This window comes from Dreissena polymorpha, chromosome 15 (genome assembly GCF_020536995.1).
Source record: "Dreissena polymorpha isolate Duluth1 chromosome 15, UMN_Dpol_1.0, whole genome shotgun sequence".
Taxonomy (NCBI): Eukaryota; Metazoa; Mollusca; class Bivalvia; order Myida; family Dreissenidae; genus Dreissena; species Dreissena polymorpha.
The window spans coordinates 10,994,199-11,015,327 of NC_068369.1; the positions used below are offsets into that span (position 1 = coordinate 10,994,199).

Genomic DNA, 21,129 nt, shown 5'->3' on the forward strand with positions numbered 1-21,129 from the left:
TCACTTTGTCGGTCTGTCTGTCTGTCTCGAAATTTCTTCCGATCTTCACCAAACTTGGTCACAAGTTGTATCTAGATGATGTATAGGTCAAGTTTAAATATGAGTCATGCCGTGTCAAAAACTAAGTCACAGGGTCACTTAGTGTGTTTTAAACCGAAAGTTTGTCCGGACCATAACTATGTCATTTATCGTTAGATTTTAAATTAACTTGGTACATTTGTTCACCATCATGGGACAGTGTGTCGTGTGAAAAAAATACGTCAACATCTCAAAGGTCAAGGTCACACTTGGAGTTCAAAGGTCAAATGCATGTCCGGGCCATAACTTTATCATTTATTGTGAGATTTAAAAATCATTTTGCAAATTTGTTCACCATCATCATTTGGCAAATTTGTTAACCATATTGGACGGTGTGTCGCGCGAAAGATTTTCGTCGATATCTCCAAGGTCAAGGTAACACTTGGAGTTTAAAGAAAGGTCAAATGCATGTCCGGGCCATAACTTTATCATTTATTGTGAGATTTTTAAATCATTTGGAAAATTTGTTCACCATCATTGGACGGTATGTCACGCGAAAGAATTACGTCGATATCTCTATGGTAAAGGTCACACTTTGAGTTCAAAGATCAAAAATGGCCATAAATGAGCTTGTCCGGGCAATAACTATGTCATTCATTGTGAGATTTTAAAATCATTTGGCACATTTGCTCACCATCATTGGACAGTGTGTCGCCTGAAAGAATTACGTTGATATCTCCAAGGTCAAGGTCACACTTTAATTTCAAAAGTCAAAAATGGCCATAAATGAGCTTGTACGGGCCATAACTATGTTGTTCATTGTGAGATTTTAAAATCATTTGGCACATTTGTTCAGCATCATTGGCCGGTGTGTCGCGCGAAAGAATTACGTTAATATCTCCAAGGTCAATGTCAAACTTTGAGTTTAAAGGTCAAAAATGGCCATAAATGAGCTTGTCCGGGCCATAACTATGTCATTCATTGTGAGATTTTAAAATCATTTGGCACATTTGTTCACCATTATTGGATGGTGTGTCGCGCAAAAGAATTGCGTCGATATCTCCAAGGTCAAGGTCACACTGCGAGTTCAAAGGTCAAAAATGACCGTAAATGATCTTGTCCGGGCCATAACTATGTCATTCATTGTGAGATTTTAAAATTACTTGGTACATTTGTTCAAAATCATTGGACAATGTGTCATGCGAAAGAATTACGTCGATATCTTCAAGTTCAAGGTCGCACTTGGAGTTCAAAAGTGAAAAATGGCCATAAATGAGCTTGTCCGGGCCATAACTATGTCATTCATTGTGAGATTTTAAAATTAAAATTAATTTTGTTCACAGTCATTGGACAGCGTGTAATGCGAAAGAATTCAAAAGTTCAAAGGTCAAAATGGCCATAAATAATAATGGCATAATAATTCTTAAAAATCACCATTTAGATTCTCTTGTTTTGTGAAGACAGCTTGCAAAATAGTCTGTGTCAATGCGGCATGTGGGGGTATACGTCACGTCTGTGACAAAGCTCTAGTTACTTTTAGATATTGAGCTGATTTTTGGTATGTGAGTCTACCTACATGACTTACAGATGAAGTGCCAGTTTCGTTGCGCTCCATTGATTTTTTGATAAGTTATGGGCCTTGTTTTCTCTAAAATAGCTGCTGTGGGACTTCAGTACAGTAGAGGGCACTTTGTTTCACAAATGCAGCTCTTGTTTGAATAATGTTTGTATCCACATTTTTGGACACAATATCTGTATCCCCCACCAAAGGCATAGGAGGTATAAAGAAATGGCATTGTCCGTCAGTCTGTCATAAAATTTGTAAGGGCTATATCTCAGAAACTATATAAGATTCAAACATGAAACTTAATGGGTGTATAGATATCAATAAGGAAAAGTGCCCTACACAAGAACAATAACCTTCACTTTCTTACATAAGAGTTATTTCCCTTAGACATATATGTGTAATGCAACTTTTCAGGGCTATATCTCATATATGCTACAGGATTTCAAAATGAAACTTCATGGGTGATATCAATTAGAAGAATTGCAGTTACCATAAAGGGTAATACATTTATAGCAAAAAAGAACAAAATAGTGGTTCATGATCAATATTATTCTTATCTCTTTGTTATTAAAAAAGTTATTGTGTCAACAAGTTATCCCAGCTTTAAAAAAATGCACAGGACAAAACATAATTCTTTAACAATGCTCTTTATACCTATAGACTGGAATAACTCCTCTAAGCAATCTAAATTAATTCACAATTTGCATTGTTTTACTAGCGTTTTAGATTACAATATCATAGTTATTTACAGGCATTTTAATCAAATATCGCCTGAAAGTATAACTAATTAATACAGCTCCAATAAACTCAGTTTGTTTAAAAGCAATCTTTATACAGTCAAAACTTGCCTGGTGGTCAGCTGAGCACAATGGTCAACTACAAACAACAATCAGTTTGGATTCCCACTGACAAAAATCGCTCTTTATTACATTTGAGAATAACTGTCAACTGTCCATAACAGCCAATGGAGAGTATATTTTACTCTGAAAGTTATTTTTGAACTGAGAACAACAGTCACTAGTCTTTAGTTTTGAGTTGCAAAAAGAAAAAAGCACAAACAAAACAGGTGCAAGTAAAAATAACAATGTGTATAAGTAGCAATGATCAGCTGCAGTCATTACGACAAAGCATGAGCGCTTGACAAAGTCAATAGATCTCTATGGCTGATATGGTGTTTAAGTTAAAAACAACACTAAGCTGGCAAATTTTGTGAAGGGAAGGAGATAAAACTTAAAGGATAAGTGATTTTCTATTAAGGAAAAACATACATAAAATTGCAACTTTTATAACAAACAAAATAATTTTTAACAATATTTTGGCGTTTTTTTCTTTCCATAAGAACAATACAGTTGCACCGTACTTTCCGTTTATGACAGCAAATGTGCTTTTTATATTTTGCTTAAGTGATGTCAATGACATTACGAACTGTTTGATTACTGAATGAATGAGATGCAGGAGTAAACAACAATACTATCATTGATAAAGTCATAGATTTAGTTTTAAAATAGGTACCAAATTAAATCAATTATAAGATATTATTCTGTATTATTAAATAGAAGTTATTTATGTTATTATGCTTAGTTATCCTTTGTTTTACACTGTGTGAATGACTGGATGTGGTAGCATTACTACCAACAGGCAACTGACCAACCATCTGATAAATGTTGATTTAAGAACAGCAGTCACTTGTCTACAACAGTCACTTTTGCCATTTCTCTTTACTCGCCTGCTTTTCTCAGTTTTGACTGTATTCTATGAAAAATTGCTTTGAAATCAGATGAAGGGTCACATAACAGTGCAACAATATGTGAGTTTTGAGAAGTTATCTCAACATGTTTTATTTTTTCTAACAGCAGACAGTTGAAAAAGGAATAGTTTATAAAGTATAATCAGGGTTCCCACTGCCATTTTCAATTTGCCAAATGTTAAGGTTTTAGAAAGTGGGGATAAAATCTTTCAATTAGAAAACACAAGTCTCGATTAAAATCAATTAGATGTGAAGAATTGCTGGTCATAAGAGTAGTCTCTGCCATAAGTTGCACCATTTACAGGTCATTACAAATTTGACCATTGAAATGTACAGTCAGGGGCCATAACAATTGTTGAACTTGCCTTTATTAATTGCCTTGTGATATTTAACTTTGCAGCTTTGAAGTTAAATGGCGCAATAAAACAGCACTCAATAATGAGAAAATGGGAAGAGTTAACCTCTGCTTAAATAAAAGTTTTCCTGGCACTGGCAATGAATATATGGGTCATTTACAGATCAGATTTGGGATTTCTGCTGTTAAATAAGATTTTATTTGATTTTTATGCCCCGTGTAGGGTGGCATATAGCAGTTGAACTGTCCGTCAGTTACTATGTAAGTATGTGTGTATGTCAGTCTGTCCGTCCGTCTGAAAACTTTAATGGCCATAACTTTTTCAATATTGAAGATAGCAACTTGATATTTGGCATGCATATGCATCTCACGGAGCTGAACATTTTGAGTGGTGAAAGGTGAAGGTCAAGGTCATCCTTCAAGGTCAAATGTCTAATAAATGGCGTCTGGTCGTCCGTCCAAAAACTTTAACATTTGCCATAACTTTTTCACTATTGAAGATAGCAACTTGATATTTGGCATGCATGTGTATCTCATGGAGCTGAACATTTTGAGTGGTGCAAGGTGAAGGTCAAGGTCATCCTTCAAGGTCAAAAGTTAAATATATGGCGTTTGTCCGTCCGAAAACTTTAACATTGGCCATAACTTTTTCACTATTAAAGATAGCAACTTGATATTTGGCATGCATGTGTATCTCATGGAGCTGAACATTTTGAGTGGTGAAAGGTTTAGGTCAAGGTCATCCTTCAAGGTCAAATGTCAAATATATGGCGTCTGTCCGTCCGAAAACTTTAACATTGGCCATAACTTTTTCAATATTGAAGATAGCAACTTGATATTTGGCATGCATTTGCATCTCACGGAGCTGCACATTTTCAGTGGTGAAAGGTGAAGGTCAAGGTCATCCTTCAAGGTCAAATGTCTAATATATTGCATATGTCCGTCCGTCCAAAAACTTTAACATTGGCCATAACTTTTTCACTATTGAAGATAGCAACTTGATATTTGGCATGCATGTGTATCTCATGAAGCTGCACATTTTGAGTGGTGGAAGTTCAAGGTCAAGTTCATCCTTCAAGGTAAATATTGACCACTATAGTGGTGGGGGACCTATAAACATTAATACCTACTGGGTAAGTGTGTTTGTGTACGTTTTCACCCAAACTGCAATATGTGAGTTGTTTCTGATAAGTGATGATAGGCTTGGTGTATTAAGGGGTTTTGGAAAATGATGCAATGACAACACAAACAAGCTGAAAATGAATGTTTGTTTATTGATAATCCTCAATCAAAATCGGCAAGATAATAACACTTGTGTAACGCTTGATAATTTAACAAAAACACGTTTCACAAATATGACCTTGAAACTGCTTCAGAAAATAAAAAGCCTCTGAGCCTGTATGTTGTATTGGTTGTACGCGTGTGAGCTTTTGCTTAAAGAGGTCAGGCTTTTTTTAGCCCCAGGCCAGGCCTTTAAAAAAAAATTGATCCTTTTCCCTCATATTATAATTATTTAAAAGGATTTCTAGTATTAGAGATTTCTAAGTTAATTCATTAAAATACATTTTTCATACAAACATGGGTGGATAAGAAACTTTAATATGTTTCTTACTGGTAATCACCCTTAATGATAAACAGTGACTGTATCTTTGTTATCTTGTGGCAGTTTAGGCACATTTATATTTAACAGTTCAAATAGTTGTGTAAATATTGCCAGTTAATTTGTTATGACAAGGAACCACACTATTACAGTAAGTCTTCTAGTAAGGATAAACTGGATTCAGGTTGTATGTTTACTTTCCAGATTACATCAGATTTCCTTTGTGGATCATAAGCTGAAAATAATTAAAGGTTTCAATTTGAAATTAAACAAAGATAGATCTGGTCGGCAGACAGTGCATTGTGCACAAGAGCCGTAACTCCAGCATCCATTCATATTTCTTGCTCCCCTAAACACCACTGTTAATGCTGGGCCTGTGTGCTTGCTCTTTGTGAATGTTTGATAGTCTATGGTGGGTCTTTTTTCATTTAAGGACAAAAATGGAAATGTGCCTTTTTAGCTCACCTGAGCAAAACGTGCTCATAGTGATCTTTTGTGATCGCCTTTTGTCCGTCGTACGTTGTCTGTTGTGTGGCGTCAACATTTGAATTGTTAACTCTCTAGAAGCCACATTTATTGTCCAATCTTCATGAAATTCGGTCAGATGATTGGTCTCAATGATATCTTGGATGAGTTCAAAAATGGTTACGTTTGCTTGAAAACGATTGCTGCCAAGGGGCGGGGCATTTTTCCTTATTTGGCTATATATGGCTATAGTAAAATATTGTTAACACTCTAGAGGCCACATTTATTGTCTGATCTTCATGAAACTTGGTCAGAAGATTCATCCTAATAATATCTTGGACGATTTCAAAAATGATACCAGTTGGTTGAAAAACATGGCCCCCAGGGGGTGGGGTATTTTTCCTTATATGGCTATAGTTAAACCTTGTTAACACTCTAGAGGCCACATTTATTTTCCGATCTTCATGAAACTTGGTCAGAAGATTTGTCCAAATGATATCTTGGATGAGTTCGGAAATGGATCTTGGATGAGTTCGGAAATGGTTTTGGTTTCTTTAAAAACATGGCCACCAAGGGGCGGGGCATTTTTCCTTATAAGGCTACATATGGCTTTTGTAAAACCTTGTTAACACTCTAGAGACCACATTTATTGTTCAATCTTCATGAAATATTTGTCTTATTGATATCTTGGATGAGTTCAAAAATGGTTACTTGAAAAACATGACTTCCAAGGGTCGGGGCATTTTTAACCAGGTTTTCCGAAGGAAAAAACTGGTTATTAGATTGGCGAATGCGGGCGGGCTGGTGGGCTGGCTGGCAGGCGGGCGGAACAAGCTTGTCCGTTCTCTAATTCAAATAGTTTTCATCCGATCTTTACGAAACTTGGTCAATAGTTGTATCTAGACAATATCTAGGTCAAGTTCGAATATGGGTCATGCCAGGTCAAAAACTAGGTCACAGGGTCACTTAGTGCGTTTCAAGGATTTAGCATGGTGTCTGCTCTCTAATTGAAGTAGTTTTCATCTGATCTTTACCAAACTTGTTCAGAAGTTGTATCAAGACAATATCTAGGTCAAGTTCGAATATGGGTCATGCCGGGTCAAAAACTAGGTCACGGGGTCACTTAGTGCATTTCAAGGATTTAGCATGGTGTCCGCTCTTTAATTAAAGTAGTTTTCATCTGATCTTTACCAAACTTGGTCAGAAGTTGTATCAAGACATTATCTAGGTCAAGTTCAAATATGGGTCATGCCGGGTCAAAAACTAGGTCAGGGGGTCGAAAAACAGATTGATTTTGAAACAAGGGGGGTAATTGTGATGAACAATCAGTAGCAATGCACATTTTGAGTTGCAATTGTCTCCTTTTATCAGACTTTTTTTATTGAAAACCTGGTTTTGTGACAATTTTGTCCTTTGTTCCTTATATGGATATATAATTATGGCTATAGTAAAATCTTGTTAACACTTTTGAGGCCACATTTATAGTCCGATATTCATGAAACTCGGTCAGAAGATTCATCCCAATAATATCTTGGACAAGTTAAAAAATGATGCCGGTTGGTTGAAAAACATGGCCACCATGGGGGCGGGGCATTTTTATGTCCCCCACTATAGTAGTGGGGGACATATTGTTTTTGCCCTGTCTGTTGGTCTGTTGGTTGGTCTGTTGGTCTGTTGGTTGGTTGGTTGGTTGGTTTGCCCCAACTTTAACATTTGCAATAACTTTTGCAATATTTAAGATAGCAATTTGATATTTGGCATGCATATGTATCACATGGAGCTGCACATTTTGAGTGGTGAAAGGTCAAGGTCATCCTTTAAGGTCAAAGGTCAAATATATGGGTCAAAATCGCTCATTTAATGTACACTTTTGCAGTATTTCAATATTCAAGATAGCAACTTGATATTTGGCATGCATGTGTATCTCATGGAGCTGCACATTTTGAGTGGTGAAAGGTCAAGGTCATCCTTCAAGGTCAGATGTCAAATATATGTGGCCAAAATTGCTCATTTTATGAGTACTTTTGCAATATTGAAGATAGCAACTTGATATTTGGCATGCATGTGTATCTCATGGAGCTGCACATTTTGAGTGGTGAAAGGTCAAGGTCATCCTTCAAGGTCAAATATATGGGTCAAAATTGCTCATGTAATGTCACTTCTGCAATGTTGAAGCTAGCAATTTTATATTTGAAATGCATGTGTATCTCATGGAGCTGCACATTTTGAGTGGTGAAGGGTCAAGGTCAAGGTCATCCTTCAAGGTCAAACATCATATAGGGGTCAAGGTCATCCTTCAAGGTCAAACATCAGATAGGGGGACATTGTGTTTCACAAACACATCTTGTTCCTTATATGGTTATAGTAAAACCTTGTTTACACTATAAAGGTCATTATTTTTCAATCATCATGAAACTTGGTCAGAATTTTTGTCCCAATAATATCTTGGATGAGTTCGAAAATGGTTTTGGTTGCTTTAAAAACATGGGCACCAAGGGGCGGGGCATTTTTCCTTATATGGCTATATATGGCTTTAGTAAAACATTGTTAACACTCTAGAGGCCGCATTTATTGTCCAATCTTCATGAAATTTGGTAAGAAGATTGGTCTCAAAGATATCTTGGATGAGTTCGAAAATAATTACTGTGAAATCATTTATTTTAGCCAGCATGAAATTTCGTCATTTTTATTAAAATGACGTTTTCGTCAGCACTTAAATTCGCCATTTCCTGACTTTGAAAAAAAATGCTTCAGTCAATATCTGATTTGTTTATCCGAAATATATAGCGGTTGCGAAAAATCGTAGTAGGGAAAGAGGGAGGACACTTGAGAGTCACTTGCAGGAGGTGGGGCCTGTTTGTCACATGTCAATATACTAGTCTTTTGTTATCAGGTGATCAGTAATTTGCCCCCATTAGTGTATCATTATTATGATTAGCGGATTAGTGGGACCGAATAACCTTTAAATAGTGTTTGAAACCCGGATTTGAAACAGTGAAGCCAGTTGCCAATTGGTCCTATTCATTTACTATCATGGCCAAACTAATAACAATCTTAACTTTATCGGCGCAAATTAGAGAAGGTGCAAAGATTATTGGTTAAATTAGTGTTAGCAAACTGTTTGGTCAGTTTTCAATAAAGTTTCAAGAGTTTTGCATCGTAAATATTTGATCACTTTAAGTACAATAATTTTCGGAAGTGTAAAATTAACAGTGCATTATCGGACAGCGGTTTCATAGGGCAAAGTTAAGATTTAATTGTAACAACCAATGGACGAGTGAGTTTAAATTAGATTGAATGCAATAGGATACAAAGCAATGTTTTATTGCGTCATACTCAGTCATTCTGAACACGTGATTTCTGGGGATTTCCTGGAAATCGCGCAAAAATAAAAGTGAATTTTTGAAAACAATTTCACTAAGTTTGGATGGAACTAATCGTCATGATTGCTAATTTCTCTTTACCTGTTACGTTTTTAATTGCTACAAGTAACAATTATTTGAAACATGTATCGTAAAACTTGTAAAAGATGTCAATGACTAAAAAGATCGATAGCCCATAAAACGAAGCACAAGCTATTTTTACACCTGTATTGTAGTTAAACGCAAACAACCAAAGACAAATCAAAATGTTCTGTATTTATTTGTAATCAATGCGAAAATGTATACGGTAAGTATATACATCACCATCTTTTCATTTTGTTTATTGTTTTTGATTCGGATCTTATCCGGTGCGTGGAGGCTGTATAATCTTCTGCAACAACACTGAAAAACACAATACACACAATGGGTAATAAAGTTGTTAACAATTAGCGCTTATCATTACAATTGTACCTAAATGAAGTCAACGCAGTCAATACAGCTGTACTGCTTTTGCGTTTTAGAGCAATGTCACGTGTCAATTAAGTACACTGTGTAATCTGCCCCCTTTTGTGTCAAAACCGGATTTATCTTGATTACGTAACAGACGGAGTATGTATGCGTGGATTACGTTGGATTTTAGTGCCTCATGCCTTTGGTAATTCAGTCTTAATTTGTTCAAATATGGGACATAATTGTTCGTTAGGATCTTGAATTCGTCAATCGGTCAACTGACGAAATAAATGAAAATTAATGCCTGACGATATATAATGGTTTCATAGTATGTTTGCTTGAAAAACATGCTTCCAAGGGGCGGGACATTTTTTCTTATATGGATGTAGTAAAATCTTGTTAACACTCTAGAGACCACATTTACTGTCCGATCTTCATGAAACTTGGTCAAAAGATTCATCCCGATAAAGTCTTGGAAGAGTTTAAAAATGATGCCGGTTGGTTGAAAAACATGGCTGCCAGCGGGCAGGGCATTTTTCCTTATATGGCTATAGTAAAACCTTGTTAACACCCTAGAGGCCGTATTTATTTTCCGATCTACATGAAACTTGGTCAGAAGATTTGTCCCAATAATATCTTGTTATCTCAGGTGAGCGACGTTGGGTCTTTCAGGCCCTCTTGTTTCAACTTGCAGGCTCCAGTTTCAATCTTTAGCAAACTTTCACAGTTGTAAATAACCATGAGGGCTAAGCCAAAGCACAGGTGGTTAACGTGTGGCTATGATATTAATTAGTAAAAACATCATTTTGAATGATAAATTATCATATTATAACGAAAAATTTAATTTTATGAAAAAAAAATTCACTATCAAATATATATATATAACAAGGTGTGCAACTCAAAATCACCCCAAAACGGGGTGCATCACTTTTAACAGCCATATCTTCATCAATTGTGCAGCGATTTTCACGATCTCGGTCTTATTCATCGCAGAAATGAATTTTCTGTCTGGAAATGTATATGTCTCTTGCAATATTTTTACAAATGCTGGGTCAACTTTTAAGAGATAACACGATACACAACTCGCATGACCCAGTTGACAATGATCATGCAGTCTTTAAGACTGAAATCTTCATGGAGTAAAGGGCATCTTCCCTACAAAGGTCATGTACTTCGATACCATAATTCAATAAAACGTATGAAAAAACATTATTACCGTTCTTGTTGTTACATTATGCATCAAGACTCACTGTCCAGCGCCGTTTGAAACCTTTGTTTACATACATTTCAACTAACTGACATTTTAAAGACACGAGTGATTTCATTTGTCCAATGCGGAGGTGTGTCTTTACAACTGGAGATTTCATTCATAAAGACTGCATGATCATTTTCAACTGGGTCATGCGAGTTGTGTATCGTGTTATTTCTTAAAAGTTGACCCAGCATTTGTAAACATATTGCAAGGCATATACATTTCCAGAAAGGAAATTCGTTTCTGCGTTGAATAAGACCAAGATCGTGAAAATCGCTGCACAATTGATGAAGATATGGCTGTTCAAAGCGATGCACCCTGTTTTGGGGTGATTTTGAGTTGCATACCTTGTTATATATATATATTTGATAGTGAATTATTTTTTCAAAAAAGTTAAATTTTGGTTATAATATGATTATTTATCATTCAAAATGATGTTTTCACTAATTAATATCATAGCAAAACGCTAATCACCTGTGAGCCAAAGCAAAAAATTGTGGTACAAAATTGCTATGGTCTTCTATCAGGCTTTGGCTTCCAGTAACACTGCCAATGAATCTGGGGTATTATCATACAAAAATGAAAGAAAACCCCTGTTTTACCTCAAAAACCTTTTTAAGGCTCTTAAAGATGGGTGGGCAAAACATGATCAGATGTTTTCTTAGACAGAACTCTTGTGAGCTGTCCAAAGCATTGTACTATAGTATACCACTGCTGTGAGAGAACTTATGTTTAATGTAAATGTGAAAGTTTTTTTTGACATCAATGTACACTTGTTTTGTTGAGAAACAGAAAGAAAATGAAGCCACTTTGTAAAAACAAACTTTGAAAAAGCCTATTTAGGCGAAATATATCAGGTAAGAGTGAAACTTGTTCTGAGTAAATGTGGTAAATAAACAATGTTTTCAAAAATTGTTATGTTTTAGGTTTAACAAGTTGCATAGCTTATTGATGATTATGGTTATCAATCCAATAAATAATAAGTCTGATTTTCAAATCCTCTGTAATGAGTGCTAAAAATTATATTTTTTGGTCAAAGCAACACAGCTGTAAGAGTTTCTTTGATGTGTCATCTTCCTCTGCACAGTATGACATAGCGGCATTGTAAACCTGCATTGCTTATTATGATTGTTCTAATTTATGGATAATGGGTCATTGATTGCCACTGATAAGGGGCAGCATACTGGATGATAATTTTGTTGACCATGTTGAACATGCTATGATAAATAAGTACATAAATAATTTGATAAGTGGCATGTTTCTTGAGCAAGCATTTAACTAGGCATTTGTCATTGTGCATTGACATTAAATCACGCATCCTTATCAATGTATTAATACATTATATAATAATTTCACTTGCAGCTGAATGACCCAACATCTCTGGCTTTCTGCATAACTTTAATCACTAATACTGGACAACAAATTAATATTATTGAACCAATCGCAAAATGGTGAAAAATCAAGTGAAACATATTTGAACTAGCTTTGGACCTACAGATTTCGGAAACAATAAAGAAATTTCTTAAACAAAAACAAAAAGGGATAACACTACTGTCAATGAGGGACTGGATTTTGAAGAAAGGCAATGTCTAATCCAATAGCTGATGGAAACACTAGTATGCCCCATATTGATGGGAATCAAAAAGAGAAGGAGGTAAATAATGAAGTGACTGTCCAAACTGAGCATGGGAAACCTGATATGCCTGACGTTGATCGGAATCAAAAAGAGAAGGAGGTAAATAACGAAGTGACTGTCCGAACTGAGCATGGAAAACCTGATATGACTGACGTTGATCAGAATCAAACAGAGAAGGAGATAAATAATGAAGTGACTGTCCAAACTGAGAATGGAAAACCTGATATGCCTGACGTTGAGCGGAATCAAAAAGAGAAGGAGATAAATAATGAAATGACTGTCCAAACTGAGCATGGAAAACCTGGTATGCCTGACATTGATCGGAATCAAACAGAGAAGGAGATAAATAACAAAGTAACTGTCCAAACTGAGCATGGAAAACCTGATATGCCTGACGTTGATCAGAATCAAAAAGAGAAGGAGATAAATAATGAAGTGACTGTCCAAACTGAGCATGGAAAACCTGATATGCCTGACGTTGATAGGAATCAAACAGAGAAGGAGATAAATAATGAAGTGACTGTCATGAAAAATAGCATTTCTCATAACACTTCAGATAATAAACAAGGTGGTACAGATGGACATAATAAAAATGATGATACTGGTGTTACAGCAACTAATACACCGCTTGAGTAAGATCATTTACTAAATCTATTTTTAGTGTTTATTTCTCCATACCCCTTATTTCCGCACATGTTAAAGATTTATTAACGATTATGTAAAATAAATATCCTTTACTGTAATGTATCCCCTTTACTTTTTTAGCTCACCTGAGCACAATGTGCTCATGGTGAGTTTTCGGGATCGCATTTTGTCCGTTGTGCGTTGCGTGTCATGCAGCGTCAATATTTTCCTTGTTAACACTCTAGAGACCCCATTTATTTTCCGATTTTCATGAAACTTTGTATGAATGATATCTTGAACGAGTTTCGAAAATGGTTCCTGTTGGTTAAACACTCTAGAGCCCACATTTATTGTCCGATCTTCATTAAACTTGGAAAGAACATTTGTCCCAGTGATACCTATCTTAGATGAGTTTGAAAATGGTTCCGGTTGGTTGAAAAACATGGCCGCCAGGGGTTGGGGCATTATTCATTATATGGCTATAGTAAAACCTTGTTAACACTCTAGAAGCCACATTTATTGTCTGATCTTCATGAAACTTGGTCAGAAGGATATCTTTAATGTGTTTAACAAAGGTTTCGGTTGGTTGAAAAACATGGCTGCCAGGGAGCGGGGCTTTTTTCCTTATGTTGCGATAGTAAAACCTTGTTAACACTCTAGAGCCCACATTTATTGTTAATATATCTTGGATGAGTTTTAAAATGGCTCCAGTGGGTTGAAAAACGTTGCCGCTAGTGGGGTAGGGGCTTTTTTCCCATATGGCTATAGTAAAACCTTGTTAACATTCAAGAAATCATGTTTTACTTTTTTTTTTCGTATTGTTCTAATGATATCGTGAATGAGTTTGATAATGGTACATAACAGGTTTGTTGAAAAACATGATCACTCAGAGTGGGGCATTTTTTAGCTCACCTGAGCGATAGCTCGGGGTGAGCTATTGTGATTACTCAGCGTCCGGCGTCCGTCCGTCTGTCTGTCTGTTAACAATTTGTAAACATCTTCTTCTACTAAACCATTGAGCCAATTTCAACTAAATTTCATGTGGAGCATCCCTAGGTCATGGGACAAAAGAATTGTTAAAAAAATTTGATCACATAACCAAGATGGCCGCCATGACCATATATGGTAAAAACCTTAAAAAATCTTCTTGTCAGAAACCGCTCATCAGATTTTCAAAAATTTTCACAGGGATGACCTTTGAAGGCTCCCCTGAAAAAGTTGTTCAAAGAAATTTGATTCGTCAAAAAACATGGCCGCAGGAGCTCGTTAAACTTTGCATGTTTATTTGTTTTTGCCTATTTTGTGAAAATTTTTAAAAATCTTCCACATTTTTTGTCCGATCCTTTCCAAATTTGCACAGTGTCTTTATATCAATGAGGACACGAACCCTACAAAAAATGAGCATTATTGGTCCATGAAGTACAGAATTACCTCCCCTTGAATTGAGAAAATGGTGTTTATGCAATAAAGTCCAAATTTTTCATCCAATTCTTTCCAAACTTGTAAGGATTTAGCATGGTTCAAACAAGGGAAACAACTACGGTTTATGCATGTTCTTTTTATTACAGATTTGCCTCCCTTTAATTCATTCAAAATCTCATTTTACAGCAGAGATTCCAAATCTGACCTGTAAATGAGCCCCATATTTACTGCCAGTGCTAGGTTACCTTTTCCCATTTGATCATTCTTAAGTATTGGTCTTGTAATGCTGCTACTGCTTCTGCTACTGCTACTGCTACTACTACTACTACTACTACTACTACTACTACTACTACTACTACTACTACTACTACTTCTACTACTACTACTACTACTACTACTTCTACTACTACTACCACTACTACTACTACTACTACTACTACTACTACTACTACTACTACTACTACTACTACTACAACTACTATTACTACTACTACCACTACTACTACTACTACTACTACTACTACTACTACTACTACTACTACTACTATTACTACTACTACTACTACTACTACTACTACTACTACTACTACTACTACTACTACACCACCACCACCACCACCACCATTCACAGTGACAAAAAACGTATTCACACGATGGCTGCTACTACAACTTATAGCCCATATAGGGGGGCATGCATGTTTTACAAACAGCCCTTGTTTCTATGGGATTTTAACCACAACTGTTCATGTTTATCTCCGACACATATTTTTAGGTCACCTGTCATGAAGTGACACGGTGAGCTTATGTGATCGTGTGATGTCCGGCGTCCGTTGTGCGTGCCTGCGTGTGTCCGTGCGTCCGTCCGTCAACAATTTGTTTGTGTAGACAGTAGAGGTCACAGTTTGCATCCAATCTTGATGAAATTTGGTCAAAATGTTTATCTTGATGAAATACGGTTTGGGATTGTATTTGGGTCATCTGGGGTCAAAAACAAGATCACTAGGTCAAATAATAGAACAACCTTCTGTAGACAATAGGGGTCACAGTTTTCATCCAATCTTTATGAAATTTGGTCAGAATGTTTATCTTGATGAAATCTGGGTTGGGATTTTATTTAGGTCATCTGGGGTCAAAAACTAGGTCACTAGGTCAAATAATAGAAAAACCTTGTGTAGACATTAGAGATCACAGTTTTCATCCAACCTTTATGAAATTTGGTCAGAATTCTTGATGAAATCTGGGTGGGATTGTATTTTGGTCATCTGGGGTAAAAATCTAGGTCAAATAAATAGAAAAACCTTGTGTTGACAATAGAGGTAACAGTTTTTATATTTATGAACTGTGGTCAGAATGTTTATCTTGATGAAATCTGGATTGGGATTGTATTTGGGTCATCTAGAGTCAGGAACTAGGTCACTAGGTCAAATCATAGAAAAACATTGTGTAGACAATAGAGGTCATAGTTTTCATCTGATCTTAATGAGTCAGGTGAGCGATTCAGGGCCATCATGGCCCTCTTGTCCTTATATGGCTATAGTTAAACCTTGTTAACACTCTAAAAGTCACATTTTTTCACCTGTTTGGCCCCCTTGTTTAGGTTTAAGATTACCCTGAGCAAAAAGTGCTTTTTGAGCTCTAATTTGTATGAGTGACTTCTTTGATATTTGTCCGTTTTCCACACTTTGTGAACAGTTACCACGAGAGACTTTACCTTATATCCAATCTTAACCAAACATGCACAGCTTATGTATTAAGTCTTGGTTGATATTGTTTTTAAGCCAAATCCGACTGGTATAAGTAAGAGTTATTGCACATTTTTTGGATTGCAAACAATTGCCAATTTGTTCTTTTTATAACATACAGACTTTATATTCAATTGAATCTTTTCCAAACTTTCTCAGTTTGTGTGTGACCATAAGACCTTTTCAGAACATAGGGCAAGTTGTAGAACACCTTGTGGAGTTTTGCCCTTTGTTTGTGAAGAGAAGCACCAACAAATGACAATATTTTGGATAAAAACTTGTTTTTTTCGTGCAATTTTCACCAATTTTGAACAGTTTCTCTATATCTTACAAGAAGATTTAAGTTCACTCAAATGTAAGCAACATTAGTCCTAACATACCAGAACTATTGCTCTTTTAAAAAATGCAAAAATGATCGTAATTGACTTAAGCAACTTATTTTTGTAGTACAATCTACACTATTACAATCTACACCAGTTTTGCGCAGTTTGCCAATAACCATAATATTACAATGAAAGAGATATTTAAGAAAGATTTGACTTATATCTCCTAAGTTATTGCACTTTTTGTGGAAAAGATATGCAAAATGGCTATCATTCAGCAGTGATACTTAAGACCTCACATAATCTTAACCAGTCTTGCACAGATTTTTCATAACAATTATATTACTCTGAAGTTAAACAAGCTAACACCAGAAACACCAGAGTTATTGCCCTTTGTGAAAAAATAAACAATGAGAGGCATTATTTACTATTCAGGTTAGAGATTTTATTTTTCAATACAATCATATCTCATATTGCTCAGTTTGATGCCTTCACTGAGTTTCGACGATTAATGTCAGAATTAAGGCCCTTTCTCTGCTTTTGAAGTCCTGAAGTTTGTGTTTTCAATTCCTTTTTAAATATAGGGTGATTTCAAACTTTTACAGTTTAATTACCTTGTCTTTTTCCATGGTAGAATTATATTGTCTAATTTTTGTGCGTTTTCACCTCCTATTTAGTGGGTGGATCTAATTCAGGGGTAATTTACGTAAATTTGTAGATGATCATAGAGAAAAAAAATATTGACAGCGACCAGTTTTGGCTATATTATGACCCTTTGTTCTTGTAAAATTATTTCAATTCAATTCAATTCAATGTTTTATTAGAGTCTCATTCGCAATACAATAAATAATTGTAAAATACGTAGTGGATTTGTGTCTATGTCCAAACATGTGTTTTTAGGGCAACTGTGTATGTGACACATTTTTTTATTATCCAAAAGATTTTAATTGAAGCACTATGGAATCAAGTTTGGACCCAAATCACTGGAGTTATTGCTCTATGCTTCATAATTTTTTTATTCAACAAATGCATATTGTTTTGGTTCAACTTCATTTTATGCAAAACTATTCACTGAATAGCAGGATTTATACTATACACCCAAATGTTGGTGTCTGCATCCCTATAATGGTCTGGTTTAAGAAAACATGCAACATCATCATATTACTGTTTCTACTTTATGTTTTCAATTGAAACTGTTACCAGCAATTAAGGAAAACTATGACCCTTTTTATGCCCCGAAGGAGGGCATATAGTGATTGGACGGTCCGTCCCTCTGTCTGTCTGTCTTTCCGTCACACTTTGCGTTTAGGTTTCGCATTTAGGTTTCGAAAAATGTTCATAACTTCTATGTCCCTTCAGATAGCAACTTGATATTTGGCATGCATGTGTATCTCATGGAGCTGCACATTTTGAGTGGTGAAAGGTCAAGGTCATCCTTCAAGGTCAAAGGTCAAATATATGGCTTCAAAGCGGCACAGAAGGGGGCATTGTGTTTCTGACAAACACATCTCTTGTTGTAATTAGAAATTTTGTTAAGGTAACTTGTTTACATGCAACATCGCAATAAGAACTATTTCTACTACAGGTATATTTAGGTAATTAAGCAGAATTATGCAAATTTGTGTACTTAAAATTTTTGCCTTCACTTTCTCTGTGTTCCTATATTTACAACAGATATTGAATTCCAACTTGACATATGATATCTTTCAGAGCTCCAGATAAGGGCCGTACAGCCGTAAATACGGCTTTTTCATGAAGGTTTACGCATTTATTTTTATAAACTAGACGTACAATTACGACTTGAATATCCCTTTTACGCATTTACGAAAACAATCTGGCCGTACCGATACGTCCGCGTCAGCGCGGCGTGATTTGTTGGTGTCTAACCCAACAGCGCTTTTTGTTTATTTAAATTACCGAAAAGTTGTAGACTGGGTTCCGATATTATTGTCTACTATGTCGCGTGATTTCCAGTATCTTGTAAACCCGTCAATAACAATATGTATGCGCGCAAGGAAAGGCCGGCTAACTTTCGGTTTCAAAAAAAACACTTTGTTGTCATATAATGGCTACATACGGTCATCTAACTATCCTGATATTCAATATGTCAACCCAGAAAAAGACATTGTCGCCCCGATATTAAACAATTTGATTGCATCGGTGGCTACTTTGCAACTTTGACAGTTAACTGCTAAAGCAACGATGCTTTTGAAATGAGACAGTGACATTAGTGTTCATTTACTTAGCTTACTAGTTGCCTCTTGTGTTTTCTTGTCAAGAAAAAATGAAGAAATAGTATTTAGTCATGCGTTTTAATGTGTAGTTTTATTTGTATAATAATGCAGAATGGAAAACCTAATAAAGTAACTGTTTAAGAAGCTAAATGTATTTAATATAATTACTGCAAATGTTTCTGTAAAGTCAGATATATACATTTCAATATAAAGAACACGGGTAGTACAGTACTACCTGTATTTTTGGATATGGTAGTACAGGTACGTATTGATTTTCAGCGTTACTCCTTTTCTTTCTGTCAGTGGCAGTACCGTTACTAATTTCACAAATCCTTATCTAGAGCTCTGATCTTTTAAGAGTTACTTATGAGTTACTTTTGAATATTCAATGAGCAAAAGCTATGATTGTGACCAGCTATTTAGCATGATTATGTCCTTTTTTGTATTTATAAAAGTGTGTTTATAAAGTTTGCATGCAAATTGAAATGCATGTTGAAGTTCACATGCAACAAGTAAAAGTCTCTGTAACTACAGATAATCATAGGAACTTCACAAATTTCTTTGGGACCATCATGTGAAGTCACTTACCAAGGCCTATAAGTTTGACCTGCAATTTAGCATATGGGACTGTTAATCATTGATAAAACTAGCTCAGACAAAGTTTAAGTGCTATTCCTTTATTACTTTATACAAATTGATGAATTAAATTATATATCTGACCATTTCTGTTGATGAAAAATCTGGCAAAACTAGGTCTGTTTATTTAAAGAATGATGACACAGTAGGAAAATATTACGTGTAAGTTTCTTGCATAATGACATGTAATGGACCAAACTATTATTATATTATATGCTGATAATAACATTAAGTTTTCATTAAAGAATGAAGCTAAAATAATAAAATTCATGCTATTGCAATTAATATATTTACTTTTTTTTCAAAACTAGCACCATAATCAAATAATTCCATTTGACAAAATAAGATTTAATCTTAAATGATTTCCCATGGTAACATGCAACTGGCAAGATCCACCATCTTGGTTACAGTTGTTCTTTGAGCTATTTATTTCATGTTTGGTAAATACGCACCAGGAACCATGAAAGGGTATAGATTTGTAAACATGGCGTTTTGTTACCATTTATTAATCTAATCAGATTTGTTTTCAACCTCTGAATCAGAAAAACATTGGGGTTGTGGACATTTCTGTTACTCAGTTGTGGAGGGGAAACAATTATTTTATTTTTAGCCTAAGAGAAATTGTTGATATTTTGTATGTTCATGCTACTGTTTCCGGTCATTACCCTGTTGGTCTGGAAATCATTTTCAGCCTTCTTTAAACCCCAATAATCATCATAGCAAGTAAGATGTAGTTTAATTTAAACATCCTCTTGATCTTGTAGAATCAAACTTCATGTCCAAAACCTGATATGACCATGACCTTTAATATGTTGATATAAAGCATTGTAAAGTTGTCTTTGACACATATTGTTGAAAAGTATTAAATAGAAGTGACTGCTTTCTTATGATTTTAGTAAATGTTTGTGGTTAGTAGACTTTAATTTTTTTTTTAAATGCAAGCTTTCAAATTTGGCATAAAACATTATAGAGCAGATGGAAAAAAAACCCTGCATTTAAAGTGGCTTTTAGGCTCTCAATGAGAACACTATTGCCCTTTAAAAAAATACAGCATGCATGTACATATCAGGGTCAATTTAAAGAGTGTATCTGAAATAGTCCTCATGGCTGTAAAACTTGTTAAGGATAAAAAACTCAGTTTAAAATGTCATATAATTAAAGGTTTTAAAAGTATTTCATTAAAATATGTAAGTTAGGATTACAAAATGTGTTATGTGGATAGAGGGCCATATTTAATATGCATGTTATATCAGTTTTGTCCTTCTATTTGTCCATCCAAAAAATTGTGATCCACATAACCCAAACAATTCTTAAGATATGTTGATGAAACATTGTACATATATAGAATGCCATGTGGGAATTTGCACATTATTTCAGCTTTGTCCGTCGATCTGTCTGTTTACAAAATCGGGATCCTTGATAACTAAAAAATGTAATTCAGCGAAAAAACTTAATTTAATACATAAATAAGTGGAAACTCATATATCTGGATGCTGCAACAACTAAAAAAGCTAGGTAGATTTTTTAAGTTGGTTGATTGAGGTATTACATTACCAAATGATACTGGGTATGTAGATTAAGGCATTTTACTTATTTTGAGGTTTTATTTAGACTTTTTGTTCATCATTATGTAACATTCAAAAGTTGTCCTCTACAGAACTGGCAATGTCCTGGGGATCACAGGATTAACAAAGAA

General features: G+C 35.2%; 1 protein-coding gene across 12 annotated transcripts in view; it reads left to right on the forward strand.

Moving 5' to 3' along the window:
• The first annotated feature begins 5,336 nt into the window (after nt 1-5,336).
• The window catches only part of LOC127860147 (putative leucine-rich repeat-containing protein DDB_G0290503), a 41,723-nt gene continuing 25,930 nt past the window's right edge, over nt 5,337-21,129 (forward strand). The window contains exons 1-3 of one of the 12 annotated variants that reach the window (XM_052398018.1): nt 5,337-5,438; nt 12,179-12,470; nt 12,633-13,084. In XM_052398018.1, coding sequence (XP_052253978.1) covers nt 12,402-12,470; nt 12,633-13,084 — 521 coding nt within the window. In that variant the 5' untranslated portion in view covers nt 5,337-5,438; nt 12,179-12,401. Of the gene's footprint in view, nt 5,439-12,178; nt 13,085-21,129 lie in introns of those variants that run through there. The other 11 variants (XM_052398023.1, XM_052398024.1, XM_052398025.1 and 8 more) reach the window with 11 other exon arrangements.